The sequence below is a fragment of the Lissotriton vulgaris genome, chromosome 7 (genome assembly GCF_964263255.1).
Source record: "Lissotriton vulgaris chromosome 7, aLisVul1.2, whole genome shotgun sequence".
NCBI classification, from domain to species: Eukaryota; Metazoa; Chordata; class Amphibia; order Caudata; family Salamandridae; genus Lissotriton; species Lissotriton vulgaris.
In genome coordinates this window covers 552,602,603-552,620,718 of record NC_141695.1, presented here as the reverse complement: position 1 = coordinate 552,620,718, position 18,116 = coordinate 552,602,603, and the positions used below count along the sequence as shown (strand labels likewise).

Genomic DNA, 18,116 nt, shown 5'->3' with positions numbered 1-18,116 from the left:
GGCCCCAGTTCTTCTGTCGCTCCCGTTCAGCCGTCAACATGGCCCCATTGGGAGCCGTATGAGACAGCAATGGGTACATTCCACTTCAACGAACGGGCCCCGATTGTTGATCCTGGCTACCAGGAATTGGGTGACGAAGAGGGCTGGGAGGGGTCTGAGGACCCTCTGACACGAGAGTGTCAGGACTAAGCGGACTGGACAGTGGAGATTGGGGAGGCCAGCGGCCTGGACCTATCTCCAGACACTGGTTTTGTCTCCCCTCTACCGTGGCTACGGAGGAGGGGGCAGCCTATAGCGTGGTGTTGATGCGGGCGGCTAAGGCATTAAACCTTACGCTCCCCTCAGCGGCAGTGAGGACTAATCTCCTCACCGAGGTCCTCAAACCGCAGTCAAGCTCGGTCGAGCCTCTACTGCCGTTCAATGAGGCCTTATGTGATGTTCTGTTGGGCACTTGGTCCAAGCCCGCCTCAGGACAGCCTGTGGACAGGAACGTGGCCAGACGCTACCGCCCGGCTCCGGGTGACCCAAGCTTCCTGTCGACCCACCCCACCCCGAGAGCCTGGTTATCCAGGCCTCTAACTCCCAGACCGCGTTCCCGTCGGCTCCTCCCGACAGGGAATCCAAGAGGTTTGAACAGTTTGGCAAGAAAGTGTTCTCGTCCCTCAGTCTGGGACTGCGGTCAGTCAATACTGCATGCCTCTTGGGCCGCTACACCCACACGCTGCGGGACACGGTTGTGGACGTGCTGCCACAATGCCCTGAGGAGGTCAGGGCTAAACTTGCCCAGGCCCTAGTGGAGGGTCGAGATGCGGCACTGTACTCTATCCGGTGCGGACTGGATACCACTGATACACTGGGCAGAGCGATGGCTACGACAGTGGCGGTTCGATGCCACGCCTGGTTACGGTGCGCCAATTTTTCGGCCGATGTCCAGGCTACTCTTCTGGACATGCCATTTGATGGCCGTCGCCTGTTTGGCGACCAGGCAGACCACGCGCTTGAGCGCTTTAAGGACTCCAGGGCTATGGCCAAGTCCTTCGGCCTCTCGACCCCGCGCCAGCAGTCGGGTGCCTTTCGCTCCTTTCGTGGCCAAGGAAGGGAGGCCCCCACACGTGCCGCCAGCCACACACCGCCTCAACAGAATCTTCAGCGCGGTGGCGGCCGTGGAAACCGCCGGGGAGGCGGTCGGGGACAACGGCGAGGCCAGTCCGCACCCGCTCCCGCAGCATCCGCCTCGCAACCTTCCAAGTCCGAGCTTTCAGGCCCATGTGACGCCAGTGGGGGGCAGGGTTCGCCATCACCTCTTCCACTGGCGCACCGTCACATCGGACAGGTGGGTGCTGCAAATCGTCCGAAGGGGCTACTCCCTCCCCTTCGAGGCGACCCCTCCAGCCATGCCACCGCAGTACCACCGCGTGTCGGGGGACCACTTGCGACTTCTGCAGGAGGAAGTTACGGACCTCTTGGCCAAGGGGGCCATCGAGCGCGTTCCTGGGGTTACTCCCACTACTTTCTGGTACCCAAGAAGGGCAAAGGGGGCCTACGCCCTATCTTGGACCTACTGAACGTCAACGGCTTCCTCCGGAAGGAGAAGTTCAAGATGTTGACTTTTGCTGCCCTAGACCCGCAAGACTGGATGGTGGCGTTGGACTTGCAGGACGCTTTCACATCCCCGTCCTGCCGGCCCACCGGTGTTACCTGCGGTTCACGGTAGGCCTTGAGCACTTTCAATTCACTGTGCTCCCCTTTGGCCTTACCAGCGCCCCACGGGTGTTCACTAAAGTGATGGCGGTAGTCGCAGCTCATCTGCGCAGGTTAGGGGTGTCAGTCTTCCCCTACCTCGACGACTGGTTGTTGAAGGCGGGCTCGCCCCCGACAGTGGTCAACCACCTCCAGATTACGGCGGATCTCCTGCACCTGCTGGGATTTTCCATCAACGTGCCGAAATCACTCCTGTGTCCCTCCCAAAAGCTCCTCTTCATCGGAGCTGTTCTGGACTCGGCGCAGTTTCGGGTTTATCCTCCGGAACGGCGGGTCCGGGATATACAGGCTTTGATTCCCATCTTTCAGCCGCTATCCCGGGTTTCGGTCAGGTTGACGCTGCGGCTGCTGGGGCTGATGGCTTCCTGCATCCTTCTGGTGCATCACGCCCGGTGGCAGATGCGGGCTCTGCAGTGGGACCTGAAGTTTCAGTGGGCCCAGCATCAGGGCAACCTGTCCGACCATGTCCTTATCTCGGAGGGCACTGCAAGACAGCTGCAGTGGTGGCTCACGGACCACGATTGGGTCAGCGGCAGATCCCTCTCCCTTCCCCAACTGGAGCACGTGGTTGTGACGGATGCGTCCCTCCAGGGCTGAGGAGGCCACATGGGAGAGGCAGAGATCAGAGGCCTCTGGTCTCCGGCGGAGTCCCAGCTCCAGATCAACCTTCTGGAGCTGCGGGCGATTCGTCTGGCACTGAAGGCATTCCTCCCCTCTGTCCGAGGGAGTGCAGTGCAGGTGTTCACGGACAACACCACCGCCATGTGGTACTGCAACAAACAGGGCGGTGTGGGGTCCTGGACCCTCTGTCATGAGGCTCTGCGCCTTTGGCAGTGGCTGGAACATCAGGGCGTGACCCTGGTGGTTCACCACCTGGCAGGTTCTCTGAACGCCAGGGCGGACGAACTCAGCCGCTGGTGCTCGATGGATCACGAATGGCGTCTGAACTCTGACGTGGCGCAAGGCATCTTTCTGCAGTGGGGAGAGCCTTGGTTAGATCTATTCGCCACCGAAGAGAACGCGCAATGTCATCAGTTCTGCGCGTTGGAATTTCCAAGGCGGCACTCGCTCGGCGACGCAATTCGTCGCGAGTGGAGTTGCGGTCTGTTATACGCCTTTCCCCCTATACCACTTCTGCCCAGAGTGCTGAAGAAAATCAGGCGCGACCGGGCCCAAGTCATCCTTGTGGCTCCGGACTGGGCTCGAAGGTACTGGTATCCCGAGCTACTCAATATGTCAGTCGGTCTCCCGATCCGTCTGCCTCTTCAGGAGGACCTTCTGTCGCAGCAGCAGGGGACGGTCCTCCACCCGAACCTGTCCAGTCTCCACCCCCATGCTTGGAGATTAAACGGCGACAGTTGAGGCCATTTGACTTGCCTCCTGAAGTCTGTAATGTTGTTCTGGCAGCCAGGCGTCCCTCCACAAAGTCGGTATACGCCTGCGGGTGGAACAGATTTGTGGCATGGTGCACAGCATTGCTGTGGATCCCCTTTCTGCCCCTCTTTCTGAAGTTCTTCTCTTCCTCCTTTCTCTTGCCCAGCAGGGCTCTGCTCTGGGCACTATCAAGGGCTACCTTTCTGCCCTTTCGGCCTTCCTAGGGCTGCCTGATCAACCTTCTTTGTTCAAGTCCCCTATAGTAACTCGTTTTCTGAAGGGCATCACACAAGTTTCCACCTGTTCCCTTAGTGATGCCTCAGTGGGACTTGAACCTGGTCTTACTTTCCTGATGTGTGCTCCCATTGAGCCACTTCATTCTTGTCCTCTCAGTCTTCTCACCTTGAAGACAGCTTTCCTGGTTGCCATCACCTCTGCCAGGAGAGTGAGTGAGCTCCAGGCTCTATCTTGCAAACCCCCTTTCCTGTCTGTGCATCCGGACAAAGTGGTATTGCGTACCAAACCATCTTTCCTGCCCAAGGTAGTCTCTGCTTTCCACATCGGGCAGTCCATCACTTTGCCCTCCTTCTTCCCGCCTCCGCATCCTTCAAAGGATGAAGAGCGGCTCCATCGTCTGGACCCAAAACGTGCGCTTTCATTCTATATGGATCGCACTCGCCAGTTCCGGGTGGATGACCAACTCTTTGTTGGTTACGTGGGTGCGAAGAAGGGACGGGCGTGCATAAGCGGACCATCTCTCGGTGTGTCGTCTTATGCATCAAGGCGTGATACTCCTTGGCTAGAAAGGAGGCCTCCAGTTGGGCAGAGGGCCCATTCCACTCGGGCCACGGCGGCTACTACTGCCCTGGGTCGGGGAGTCCCCCTGCAGTACATTTGCCAGGCGGCTACGTGGGCCTCGCTGCACACCTTTCCGAGACACTACTGCCTGGACAGTCAAGTCCGGAGGGATGGCTTCTTTATCCGTTCCGTCCTCCAGGACTTTCTGGTGTAAGTATTGGTTTGCAGACCCACCTCCGGGGTTGGTATTGCTGGGGTATCTATTCTAAGGTAAGTAATCTAATACTAACCTGTTTCTTTCAGATGAACAAGTTACTTACCTTCTGTAAAGATACATGTGTAAGAAACAGTAGTTAGTATTAGATTCCTTACCGCCCCACCCATCCTCCCCGTTCTGCGAACTGATACCTAGGGTTAAGGTCATCCCCTTTCAGGGCCCTAGTTTCTTGGCACCAGTGTTGGTTTTAGCATGGCTCTGCGTATCTGGCGCAGAAAAGCTGTGTCTAAGAACTGACGTCAGCGCGCATGGGCGGCGTCTAAGTACTCCGACGACGTCATTCCGGCGCAAATGACGCCGACGACGAACGCGGAGCCAGAGACGACTCCTAACGACGCGCAGGGGTATTGCTACGCAAAAATTTCCAGATCCAGTCTGACGCCTGGGGATATTCTAAGGTAAGGAATCTAATACAAACTACTGTTTCTTACAGATATATTGTTACCGAAGGTAAGTAACTTGTTCATTAACGCCAGACTTTGTAGCAGTCCTGATGCTTGTTTAAATAATATTATTTGTGGAAAGGGAGCAACTAGTATGGGTGTGAATCTAGGAATACCTTCCTCAATAGCTATTGCAACGTTTAATTGCCATTTATTTGCAGGGTACATGGTGCTGTTTAAGTCCTGAAATGAAAGGGCCCTACCAACCTTTCACCTTGAGATCTCAATTTGTTTCAAGGGAACATCTTTGCAGCCACTCTAGCAGTCCCCTGTGAAGTTCCACAAGGCTCTATCCTTTCACTGTATCTTTTCAACATATGTATGGAACACCTGGTCATAATAATAAGGCGCCCCTTTCTCTACGCCTCAATACACTGATGGTTCTCACCTGTACCTAAAGTCTGACCAACATTGTAGGCCTAAAATCCTTCCTCAAAATAAATCTTAATAATCCTTCCTAAATAATCAAACCAAGTTCTCTTGAACATTAACCCTCCCAAAATAGATTCCTACTTCTCTTAACCAGCCTCTCTGCCTTTAGTCAAAAAATGTCTCAACATCCCCTGGTTAGCTACCCTTCTCTGGTCCCTCAAGCAATGTCACTCTGCTTCATCATTGGCTAAAATCAAATTCTAACTAAGCGCATTGCCAAACTGACAATCTACCTCCTATCAAACTCTATCTGCTCAAGAAGCTAAAACTCTCCATCCATATCATTCTGATATCTTACCAATAGTTTAGGCTCTTGTTCTCTTCTTTCTTCTCAGATACAATGCTTTCCTTATGAACCTTTTCAAAACTATTGTTGCACCTATAGACCAACCTTAATGTTGCTGTCTAACTGGTTACAGGAGCAAAGAAAATCGGACCTTATCACTTCCTTCTTAAGACCTCACTATTGTCTTTCTCTAAAAGCTAAAATGTAAGATGGCATGTATTTCAGGACTACTAAGATCAACAATATGAACAGAGCGCACATCATTCTGGAAATACCTGGAGTAACAAAGAAGCAGAATATCAAAACAAGCCTTCTGCCTGGGGTTCGAGTGGTGGAACATGATTCCAAAACCCTTCAGACTGTATCCTGGTCTCCTGGCATTTGAAAAGATTCTAAAAACTCACTTCTTGAGACTGGCGGTTTAACTCTCGCTCAGGTCTATTTCTTTATCATTATTTTTGTACCGTTCCTTTATAGTTACTGTGCTGCCCAAGTAGCTAGGACCGTGATAGAAATATTTAATTTATTTCTAACTTGACATGTCTACTGTTGAGTGTAGTTTGTATTAAAACTAAACAAAGCAGAATCTAGATAGCTCTTTAGAAAATGCTAATTTCAAAAGCAGTTTTTTAATGTTCTGATACGTTGAAATGTTTTCAGTTTCTCCTTTGTTTTTCCCCTTAGGCCTTAGAATCCAAATTAGCTGCTTGCAGAAATTTTGCAAAGGACCAGGCATCTCGGAAGTCGTATGTACCAACAAACGTAAACAGCTTATTGAACAGCAGCTGCACAAAATACTCCCATTCAGGACACACATCTTTCTACGACAAAGGGTAGGTTTTCTTTATTATTTACTTTTTTGAAGATTTTATGAGTACAAACACAGTTCCTAAACAGTTGATGGGTTCCAAATTATGAGGATTTATTGACCTGCTGTTGGAGCAAGTAAAACTCCTCAATGTTAGTGTACTGTTTTTCTTGAAAGTTCATACATCTACAATTCTTGTTTTATGGAGAATCCAGTTTGGAATTCTTTCATCCTGGAATACATTTAATAATATAGCTCAAGTTCAGCCCTGGACAATCTTTCTTAACCCTTTCGATGCTGATGACGAGCTCAGCTCGTCATCACCCACGGGTGTCGTGTGCTGTTGACGAGCTGAGCTCGTCATGGTGCCACTAAAATGGCATTTTCCAGCACGGGGGAGGGGGGGGGGGAAACGCCCAGCAGCCATGTGGTTAAGCAGTTAAGAGTAACAATTATAGAGAAAATCTGATTGCCTGAGCTCTCTAATCTTGACACGCTGAAGTCATGTGACTACCATTTCCGTAAACGTTTCACACCTTAAGCTAAATGTTGGACATCATTGTTAAATAAGGCATTTATAGGTTTCACCTAAAGCGCGCATGCACTGTCAAAGTTTTTTTTTAAAAAAGGTTAAAAGGGCTTAGGACCCACCCATTACATGACAAAACTGTCCACTAGTTGGATTCCACTTCCTTGCTGCTTACTGATCTCACCTCCTGCCAACTGCGCACCTCCTCCTGCATTCTTGTGGCTACTGTCCCTCCCTTGGAGTATGGATGCAACACAGCTTCCTGTTTGCGGCCAGTGTGCTTCCACAGGCTGCATGCTTCTACAGGTACTTTTTTAATATATATTTTTTTTATTTAATAAACCTTTGACTAGTATACTCTATTAGAGTTCATAGCACTGTACAGTGTCCTCACCCCAACCCCACTCCTGCCATCTGTTCTCCCACCACCACCTTGCCAACCATTCCTCCCCCTCCCTGCCGACCATCCCCTGCTGTCTGTTCCTCCTCCACCGCTGTCCATTCCCTCCGCCATCTGTTTTTCCCCCAACTCCTTGCTATCAATTTTTTCCCCACATCTTGGCTTTCCGTTTCTTCCCACCCCCCTTGCTGTCAGTTTTCCCTCCACTTGCCTGTTCCTCCCACCAGCCTCCTGCTGTCCTTTTACCGCCACAGTCCCTGCTATCTGTTTGTTGCCCTCCTTTCTCATGTTGGTTAAATACCTCCTAGCCTGAGCAGCTGTGCAACATGTCTTACATGGAGATAAAAAAGTGCTATGATTCGGTCAATGCTGGCTGCATCATATCACTTAATGGGGATAAAAATCTACTTGAAGCCATGTTGCACTGTGCAACATGTTTTTTAAAAAAAAAATGATAAGTTGACAAAACCATTAGGTCTCGTTTGAATTCCATAGCTTTGAACTCTTAGTGTTTGTATGTTGAATTTTGTGCCCGTGAAACCTTGAAGGTAAGGTCTCATATAAAATGAGATCCTGTTCCTCCACGTTGGCGATTCTAACAAAACCCCAGTGTTCTTTGTGATAGCCATCTCTCCTTAGACAAATTGGTTTGGTGCAGTCATTCTTGCCACATGTTACTTTGTAATTAGATCTCACAGTTTCAATCTGTCTGCCATGATATATCTGAAATGTCACTCTCTAAATGTTGGAATTTCAGCAGCTTATCTATTGTTAAATATACAGATAGGATGTTTTCTGTTTGATTCTGGTGTTCATTCTGACACACCCAAGTTAATATGTCACTTAAACCATTTTCGAGAATACCATATGTTGCCCACTTTGTTTTCTGTGTATAAATAACTTCAACTAACAGTCGGCCTAATAGTCGCTGCAAGTTTCTGTGAAGGTGGAAAGGCCTCACATTTCTTGAACCCAAATTATAGTGTAATTCCTATATTCCCAATATGCTCTGCGCATTGGAATAATATATCTTATAGATTAGACGTAGGACTGAGGTCGACTAGGTCTCTATTAAATACATTAAACTTAATAGTGAGTGCCAGCCAGCTCCGAGGTCACTAGAAACTTTCTCGAATTCACAAGAAGGGATTCGTTTCTGACAACCGCATAAACATGACAACTTTGTTTCCCAAGAATAAAAAATGTATCTCTAGAGTCGCGGAAACAATAGATAAATATTTCACTCAGTCAATCGTGCATGCTTCGTTTCAACAGAGGTGCAGAGAAATAGAGAGTTGGGCGTTTTCAATAAAAGGTTTTTATTGAACAGTCTTCTTTCTCTTGCAAGTAAAGTGAACTGCTACAATTGTAATGCAGGCTGCAAAGTATAATGCGTACAGTGAGAATAGTATTATGAAATAATACTGTAGAAGCATTGTATGGTTTCTAACCCATATCAAAAATGCATACATAAATACATAGGCTAAAATACTCAACTAGGTGCTCTCTAAAATACGCCTACCTTAATGTACCTAACCAAAGTCTAGTACGCGGGAGGGAGTAAGTAGGTGTGTAGCATAGGTGTAGTTTTCTTTGCCAAGAATCTATCCAAGATTTCTCTTAGGTTCTAATCAGCTCCGTATCTTAGTTTAGAATGGAGGAGGTCTGGTATCTCGGTCTCGGGACTCGATTTCCCAACACCCCGTGAGGGGAGCTTTAAACACAGGAGCTGGATTCTCAGCGAGAGAAAGGACAGCTTCTCGATCAGTGCGTCAGCTGGAGGGTCTGCTTCCTTTGGCACTTGCTGTAGCGAACTGCGTTGTGCAAGTAGATAGTCGAACTGCTCCGAACCACCGTGTCTTGCTAGAGCAAGTGAAGGCATATTTATACATTGAAGGTGCCTAGTTTGACGTAAAGTTGGGCATAATAATGTCCGTAAAGAACCCCAAGGGAATAGTATTTATTTGTAAACTCAATGAGTTTTTGGACAAATCCATATTCAAGCAAGGGGAGGTCCCTGACTGCTTAAGCCGATTTTCCAAGAAATCGTGACGTTTTGGTACGGGTGGAAGTAGCCATGCCTGTATTTGGACTGCATGGGCTATGTCTAAATATGGGTATGATTTCTATGCCTATATTAGGGCAATGTGAATTGTACCTATATAAGGGCATAAATCGAGAAAATTCGCTCAGATCCTTAAACGCCATACAACAATAGGTGAAACGGATCATGCTGTTTGAGTATTGAAACCCCCCATGGAAAGATAGAACCTTAAATACCTACTAAATCCGACCTAGTGTTTGAAAATAATGAATTTTAGTTGCTTCTTCAATGGGGTTAATTTTCTGAGCCACTAATCGGATGTGTAGAGATTGCAAATTAGAACAGTGCCAATTGGCTCTTTTCCACTGGTCAACACTCCCCATGGCAAATGGAAAATGCTGCTGCCCCAGCTGGAGCCTGTCCAGTTATTGCTTTTGAGAGCATGTAGTGGCTATTTTCTGATGTGTTATGCTTACGTTGTCTGATACCAGAATTAAAACAGCATCTCACATGAACCTTCGCTATAATAAGAAACATGCACAAAGTCAATCACAGATACTCTCACAAATCCACTCTTACACACTTACTGTTTTGCACACAAAGACAAACAAAAAGAAATTGCACACACATTTTCTGATGTGTACTGCTAACAATAGGTTCCTCACCTTTAGAATTACTCAGGAGGTTTTTGTATCGGTGCTCCCACTTGACAGTAAGTGGCATTGTGTAGCTCTGCAGAGGCTTCTGTGCTTGTAAGTGACAGAGTGGAGCCTTATGTAAGTGCCATCCCTGAACGTTAAGTTAGACTCCTTTCTTTCCATGCCTTTTGAATCTACAGGGCCGCTTCCAACTTTATTGGTCTTCCTCCATTTCTAACTTTCTATGACTGTGCTAGGGAAAGATGTCACCACAGAAAATAAGATTCAAGCTGTGCGGAGCCTGCAAGCAGCATATGTCTGTCACAGACCCAGACAAGATGTGTTTGTGGTGCCTGGGCTCTGGCCACAACACCCAAATTGTATGAGAAGTGTACCCTTACGAACCCAAAGATGATTCGGGAGGCACAGTGCAAAGTCACAGAACCTAAGAAGAGGTTGCAGTGGAAGCTCGGATCCTGCTCTTGCTCCAAGTCGCCGGCTTGGTTGCAGATTATGTCAAGAGGCCTCTGCAAAAGCTCCGTTTTGTGGTCGTAGTGTTCCGGTAAGTCAGTGTCAGCACAAGAAGCGCAGTGGACTTGAGCCTTCCCTCCACTCGATTTCTAGCAAGAAGGCGCAAGGGTGGCAAGAAAAGGTTATGCTCATTTGTTGACATCCACATCCAATGTAATTTTGCAATTGGTCCTAGAGTGCCCCAAATGTGCTATGCCGTCTTCAAGCCAGATAAGGATAGTGGCACGCCCAGAGGCCATGCATCAGATCTTTAGTGCAATTTTCACACACTCTGGTAAGCTTTTAAGCCCCGACTAGGCACAGGGTGTTTGCAGTCATACTGCTGATGGATCCGCCTTCTCTTTACCCAAAGCACCTGCTACAGGGCCTTCACTGATTCTGATATTGACATCTATACTGGTGGTGGACCTTGCCATGCAGGTTCCGTCTGTGGTGGCACTGACCCAGACCTAGTATCTGGTTCCAGTGTCTACCTCTGACCCTGAACTAACATCATTCCCCTCCATGCTCATATCACACTCCAAGATCACAAACAAATGCTAGTTTTTAATGCAACCAGCCTCTAATCAAAGAATTCTACCCCAACATAAGTATTGTCAGAGTTGTGAGGCTCTCTTCTGATCTTATTCTGATGCAGCATGTCCCTCAGGACACTGATGATGATGGGGGGGGGGGTGTACTCCCCCCCACCCCCCTCCCCCAACCTCGTTATAATGATGTTGACTTATATTTTACCTCCAAAAAGCCAGGGGGCTATACACCTCTCCAGAAACTCCAGACCTAGACTCGCCACCTGGACCCTCCATCAGAGTTAAGTGTCTCATTTACGGGTGGTGTATCAGAGGCCACGTGATACTCTTAATTTGCAATTGACCAGTATTTAGACCAGGACCAGTATATGGACCAAGATTCCTCAACCAGGTCCAACTTTATTGGAGCTATTGCTGCTCTTCAGTGAAGCCCTGATGGTGACTTGGTCCAAGCCATGCCATCTGGTCCGACGTCACGTTTGGCTAGGCAGCGTTGACTAACTGCCAGTGATCCAGACTTACTACACTCAAATGAACGATAGTTCAGGTATCGACAAGTAAGATCAATCTGAGTTCCCTTCCAGTCAATCTTCAGATAGAGAATCTGAAAGTATTAGTGCTTTCGGAAAGAGAATATTTTCCTATTGCAATGGCTGACAGGCCCCCATTGGCTGCATGTCGGGCATTATAACATTGGCCCGACGAGAATAATACTTAAATGATGAAGCATGACACCTCTCTGAGTGTGTGAGGGCACTGGCTCCTATTAGAGCGTACTTCTTTAATCTAGAACACTACAACTTCCCTCTTTTCCCTAGAGGAACTGCACACCCCTGTCTATGATTAGATGATTGTTACAAGGAGCAAATGTGCTGGATATTTTCAAGCTCTTGGTTCATCTTTTTTAAGAGTCTTGGTCATTGGGTCATTTAGCAATATTGTCTGATTGCCAGGGTTAATGTTCTCCCCAGCCTTGTACTGTTTTTATGACTTTTGGTACTGTGGTCCTGTCAGCTTTTATTGTGGAGTGATAATTCATGGGTTTGAATACTGTAAGGGGTGGGAAAAGTTTTAAACTCCTGTTGTTGATTGGTTTCCGACACAGTTGTCTCATACTGGGCATTTTATTCCCATGGTTTGAATGTTTTATGACTTTACTTACCTGTAGTTCCGCCCATTGGTGTTTTATGTGGTAGAGTATGTTATTGCTCCCCTAAATTATTACAAATATCTGGTCTTTTTCTCCTATTCTGGACCGGATTGGTTCTAGTTAGTGAATAGTACCACTATCCAGCAAGAAGAAAATAGGTTTTGCCGGAAATTGTTAAGTGTGCCAATTTTTACATCCAATTTTATCGCACACAATGAACTAAACTTACAATTTGTCTCAGATTTTGTTAGTGCCCGACCAGTGCTATTCTGGCATTCAGTTTGGATGAATCATTCAGCGACATTTACACAAGAGATAACTGACTGTTTAAGCTGTGATAGGGGGATGAGGATCCCGTGGCTTTCATATGTGTATACCAACTTGCGCAAAATAGGCATTGATAATATCTTTGTTAATCCAAGTAACGCCAGTACAGTCAAGAAATCGGACCTAAAGGAAGCACTATATGCACTTTATTCATCGAGAAGATCTAAGATTGAACTGAGGAAAACTACAGTTGTTAGGTACCTGAACATAGAGATACCCAGACATTCTTTTGCACTGTATCTAACATTACCGCTGACAAATTGGGAAAGAAGTGTCTTGTTTAGATTAAGGGCTGGCTCCATCAGGTACTTGCTAAACTTTCTCTTGGGTTACCAGCCAAGTACAGTTAAAATCAGTTGCCCTTGTAACGGGCAAAGTACCCAACATGATTTGCACTTTCTTTTTTCCTTTAAATACTATCTGAAATATATAAAATGGCTTTTAATTCCGTTTTTTTAAAAACCTAGACCTATTACCTTGGACCAATCTTATCAGGCACTGTTAACTCTTGACAACGAGGAAATAATCTGTCGTATTTGTACTTTTAAAAAAATTGCTGTCCATGCTTGTAAGATGATGAAAAATGCCTAAAAGCAATACCTTCGCCCGTTATATCTCTAACTTTGTATTTTTAATGGAACATAGATTTTTATGAATTGTGTATTAAGATATGTGCTTTTATGAATTTCTGCAATTGGAATAAAGATTTTTGAACTGAATTGACTTTCATGGTCTCAGTTCGCAGACCTGCTCCGGAGATGGCACGGCTTTGGCATTTGATTCTAAACTGAGGAATCTGCAGCTAGAACAAGTTGAACAAGTTACTTACCTGGTAGACACTGAATCATTTTTTGTCTCAAAGGTTTCATTATGGTCATTCAAATCCTGAAAGAAAAATAAATAGAAATCAAAATCCAGTGATTATTTGACACAAGTGTCTTTTATTTTAGCACAGTGTTTAAATAGGCAGTTTCAATATGTGGTTCCACTTTTCGAGCGCAGACGTCGGTGAATGAGTTATATGGACAACGTCGATTCAGCGTTGTGCAATGCCCTCTTCCGACGTGCGGACGTGCCATGGAAAACATTTCTGGATCCAGTCTCGCACCTGGGCAGGATTCTAAAGTAAAGAATCTGTGGTTAGATCCTGGTACTTCCAGCTAATGTGGTACCGAAGGATCCTGTGAAGTATGTGCTCAGTGCTTGCCTGGATAGGCAGAGCTATTGGAACCAGTGTTGTACTTATGCAGCATCTGGATTTCAGGGGTTGCCCAAGCATCCTTTAATGGATTCAGACTATTCAGTGAAAATACTGATTTTGAGCTTGAACTATTAAGACACGTCGTGGCACACGTCATTACTTGGGACTGTTCTTGTCAGCCAAGAAATTTCTACAGCAATGCAGGAAGTTTAGGGGCTACACCATGGAGTTAGCTTTTAGATAATGTCAGTCTTCCCATCCTGTTCTAATGCAACCGACCCAGCTCTTTCATGGCCAGTGACATCAGCTGAAAGCAGTTTTTATAGGAGGGCCAGCAGGCCTCCAGTCCCCCATCTCTTATGCTGCCCCAGTCTCTCCTGTGTTGCATCCTCTGGAAAGCCGGTTTAGATGCCCTCACAGGTTCATACGTGGCCATTCAGATTCAAAATGTGGAATTTTCTCCTTTGATGAATGTCAATCACATCAGACACTTTTCCCAATAACAGTTCTTACAGAATCCAATTATTTTCAGATGTACTTCGCAATTTAAGTAATTCCTGCTGTTTCCTGAGGAAACGACGGCATTCAAAGCACTTTTCTTACCTGAACATATGCTCAGAACTGACAAGTGAGCTGCCTCCAGGCATGCATAAGGGACCTTGTGACCTGACCATGCTTCGTTGTACAGCTCAACCCTCCAGTCTCACCCCGCGTCTCCTGAGCCGATTTAGATGCTGCTCCATTGCTTTAACAGCATGAGAGAAGCGCAAGCATTGGCTCAGTCAGGCAAACCCAGCGCTCTTTAGAAGACTTGAGGCTATAGCTGTAATCCCCTGGGTTCCTAACATTGTGCAGGTAGAAGAGGGGGGTTCAGGAGCGCAAGTCAGACTGGTCACAGCAAGGCACCTGTCCAGCCTGACATGCACCCCTCAGTCCAAGGACCAGCTGTCAGAACCAGTCAGTCAATTAAGCTGTCCTAACAAGACAGTGGCAGAAAGGGTGAGAACGTTATTTTGCCTCCAAACTAAAGCTGTGCCTAACCAGATCTAAAAATTAAGTCTCCTCAAATGGAAAGTTTGAAGCACAACCTAAGCACACAACTAGTGCGAGCAGTGCTCCAAAGTCCAGAACTTTGAAGTCTAACTGGACTTTTGCAATACGTAGCACTTCAAGGCCTGGCAATGCACTGGCTTTGTATAACACTTTGAAACCACACTATACATCTGCGATTTAGAGCTCTTCAAATCTACTCTCTACACTCAATGTGAATAGTGTTCTGAATCAAGACTGTTCGTTCTATAGATACATTTTTAGAAAGCTACACTGCTCCTCTTTTTATGTGTACATCTTGTAATTCTCAGTAAGCATGCTTACTGCACATTCCCAATGTCCAGCACTCCTTTGCTATCCATTTATGTTGCAATACGCACTGCGTGAGTATCATAATTCTTCTTCAGCACTTTCTGAATTTGCCTCACCTCTCTGCACAGGTGCTCTTCTCACTTCAAAACACAGACCTACAAGAAGTGTGTGGCTTTTGTAACATTGGCAGCAGTAAAATGCCATTTATAGGCATTCACGGAAGCACAGGAGTGATGGGCTGAGGGACTAGCAAAGGTATATGGTTAGGGGGTGTGCTGGGGGAGAGGATATACGAGCTCTCTATGTAGAGGCAAAAACAAACTGGCTGTAGGAGGATATCTGTGCTGTGCCAAGAACACATTGGGATTGTAGCTGCTCTTGATACAGGGTGTGAGTGTTAGAGGAGGATGGAATGTTGGAAACATTTCTCTGTGCTTGACCTTGGTTAGGCTGGGGGACAGTCGTCATTGGAGTAGTAAGGGTACCCTAGGCAGGTACGATCTTTGGACCTCCTGACTGTTGTTTAAGTGGTAAAATACAGCCATAAATATTCTTTGGACCCCATTGGGTCTCTAGGTTCCTCACTACACCTGCTGCATCATTGAAATCGAAACAGTCGGGATTAGTGGGGGGGTCTGTATTCTTCTTGGTGCACGAGCAGACCGGGCATGGGAGAGAGGTGGAGATAGTCTACAGTACAGTGATATCAAGGTGTATAGACTAACAGCATCTAGCATGACAATGAGGGCATCTTCCTGGCAAGGTAAGTTCTATAGTTTGATGATGAAATCCTTGGTGTATGTTATATTTTAGGGGAGGTCTTTGACATGACATTGAGGTTGACTGAAATGAAAGTTGAGGATTTTACACATGCCTGGTCATGTACAGCATTTATCATAATGTTTACAACAATTACGGATATAGAAAATATCAAAGGTACATACAAATTGGGTGTGAGCAGATTTAGGTTTGCATTCATAAAAAATGACACCACCTTCGTCAGCTTGGGCAAAGCCAAGCTATGGCTGGCTCAACTGGTACACCTTCCACTTAGCCCTACAGGTCACAAGTCATGTTAGATCACAAATTAGAATATTTAACTAAAGCCAAACATAAAAAGATTTATGAAATAAGATACATCTTGTCATTGTAGTATATGCAGCTCCCTAAAGACGTACTACTCAATATTAAAACCTCAAATATGAACATTCTTTTAATTTATCCACTTAATGCTATATGATCATGAACATCTGGGTGAGCAAAAGGGAACAGTAGGATGCTTGCCACAACCATTGTCAGAGACCTAAATGCACAAAACTAGATATAGTGCCTGAAAATAGTAGGTTTAGGTTTACCCTTGCATTCGTGCCTGATAAAACACAGAACCGCAGTAGATAATAAATTCCACAGTTATAACTCTCAAAGGAAAACCCCAGCGACCATGAATGCCTGCCTTGCCTTGGGGGTTGCTCCTCTCTGCTTCCTTGCCTCATCACTCTAACTTTCTCTACCTATGTTAGAGGAAAGATTGTCCAGAGCCCTACAGTTTCTTAACACTGGAAAAACTGAGCAGGAGTGGAATTTGGACTTGTTTTCTTTTCTATTTTGTCATTTTTAGTTTCCTGTTAACCTGACCTTCCCTTAACAACCTTGTTCACAAATCCTGCATCTCTGGTGGAAAGATCTCTAAATGTTCGAGTATTGCATACAAAAAACAGCTTTCTTAGTAGCGATTACCTTGGCACATGGTGTTAGAAAAAGCCTTGTTATGTTATGAACTGGATACTGCATTCCACATGAAGAAAGTGATCATTAGAAAGCATGCTACACCTTGATGAGGATTTTTCTCAGTAGATATCTGCAAAGACGCCCGCTGGAACATAGTTCATACTTTGAGACACTATTGCCTGGAGTGAGGCGCCCTTTCTTTGCCCCTACTTTCTTGGGGTGGTGATCTTGCTATTTTATTATATGTTTTGGATATCTGCCAGACTGTGACATAGGCAACTAATAGAGACTCTAGTTGTAGATTCCTTACCCTTTAAATTTTCCTCAGGTGTCACTCTGGATCCATAGATTTTTTTCTTCAGCAGTACCCCTACGCATCGGTAAGTGGCGTCAGTCGACTCCGTGTCTGTCGTCTGCGCCAGGAAGTCGTTGCTGGACTATATAGACGCCGCCCATGCTTGCTGACATCAGTTCTTTTTTTTTTTTGGTGCCAGCCTAGCGCAGATCTGGAGAGTGCTACCCCTAGCCACTTTTTGGCTAACACTTTTTCAACTTTTCTCGACGCGTAGACTCCTGGTACATTAAGGATGTCTCCGCAAAGGACCAGCTTCAAGCCCTCCGATTCCTCTCACCAGATGATGTCTGTAACGGATCCGTACCTCGTGTGCCTTTGGTTATGGAGCGCAACCAGGACCCGAAGGCTTGCGGGAGCGGTCCTGGAAGCTGCTGGAGGGCGGTGCTAAGCTCCGCGTCGCTCTCGTTTGAGGGGAAAGTCTTGAACGGTTGCGTAGCCCACACTCCTCGCACTCCCAAGTCTTCAGGTAAGTCGGCTAAGCACAAAAAGGTCGAAGAAGCACAAGCGTTCTTCTGCTTCTCCCAGTCTGTCGGCAGACTCGACGCGGGATCCCGAGCATTGTGGCTCAAAGGCTCAGTTTCTAGGACCTACTTCTGAAATGGCTCCACGCCACGCCACCCTGCCTTTCCAAATTCGGATATCTTATGAGGCCCGTGCCTGATCTTTGGTCAGCCTGGCTCTGCCAGCGTGCCTTTGGGCCCTGCGGAGTCAGTCCAGGCCTAGATTCGGATCGACGCTGGTTGATCTCACGCAACATTTCCCGAAGTCGATCGTGTCCCTTTTCCGGTGCCGACCCTAAACTCCTCCCCGATGCCGGAAGGGACTTTCCGCCCTGTGTTCATTGCTTTTGGTCCGGAAGGTGAGAAAGAAGACTGGGAGGGGCAGCTGGACCCTTTAACTGACCAGCTTGAGGAACCAGACTGGAGAATGGATGTGGGTGATGCCATTGGTCTGGACACTTCCCCTGATGCAGGCCTGTTTTTCCCCCTACCGCGGTTACGGAGGAGGGACCTTCCTATAATGTGATGGTGAGGAGGGCAACTGAGGTCGTAGACCTCCCTACGGTGGACTAACCTCCTGACATAGGTGCTTCAGTCTGTGGCTTTCTCTTCTGAACTCCTTTTGCCATTCATTGAAGCCCT

At 46.8% G+C, this 18,116-nt stretch overlaps 1 protein-coding gene across 2 annotated transcripts in view; it reads left to right on the top strand.

Moving 5' to 3' along the window:
• The window catches only part of NDEL1 (nudE neurodevelopment protein 1 like 1), a 418,831-nt gene that overhangs the window by 312,309 nt on the left and 88,406 nt on the right, over positions 1-18,116 (top strand). For both annotated transcript variants that reach the window (XM_086930644.1, XM_086930645.1), the window contains exon 8: positions 6,056-6,204. In XM_086930644.1, coding sequence (XP_086786770.1) covers positions 6,056-6,204 — 149 coding nt within the window. The remainder of the gene's footprint in view (positions 1-6,055; positions 6,205-18,116) is intronic.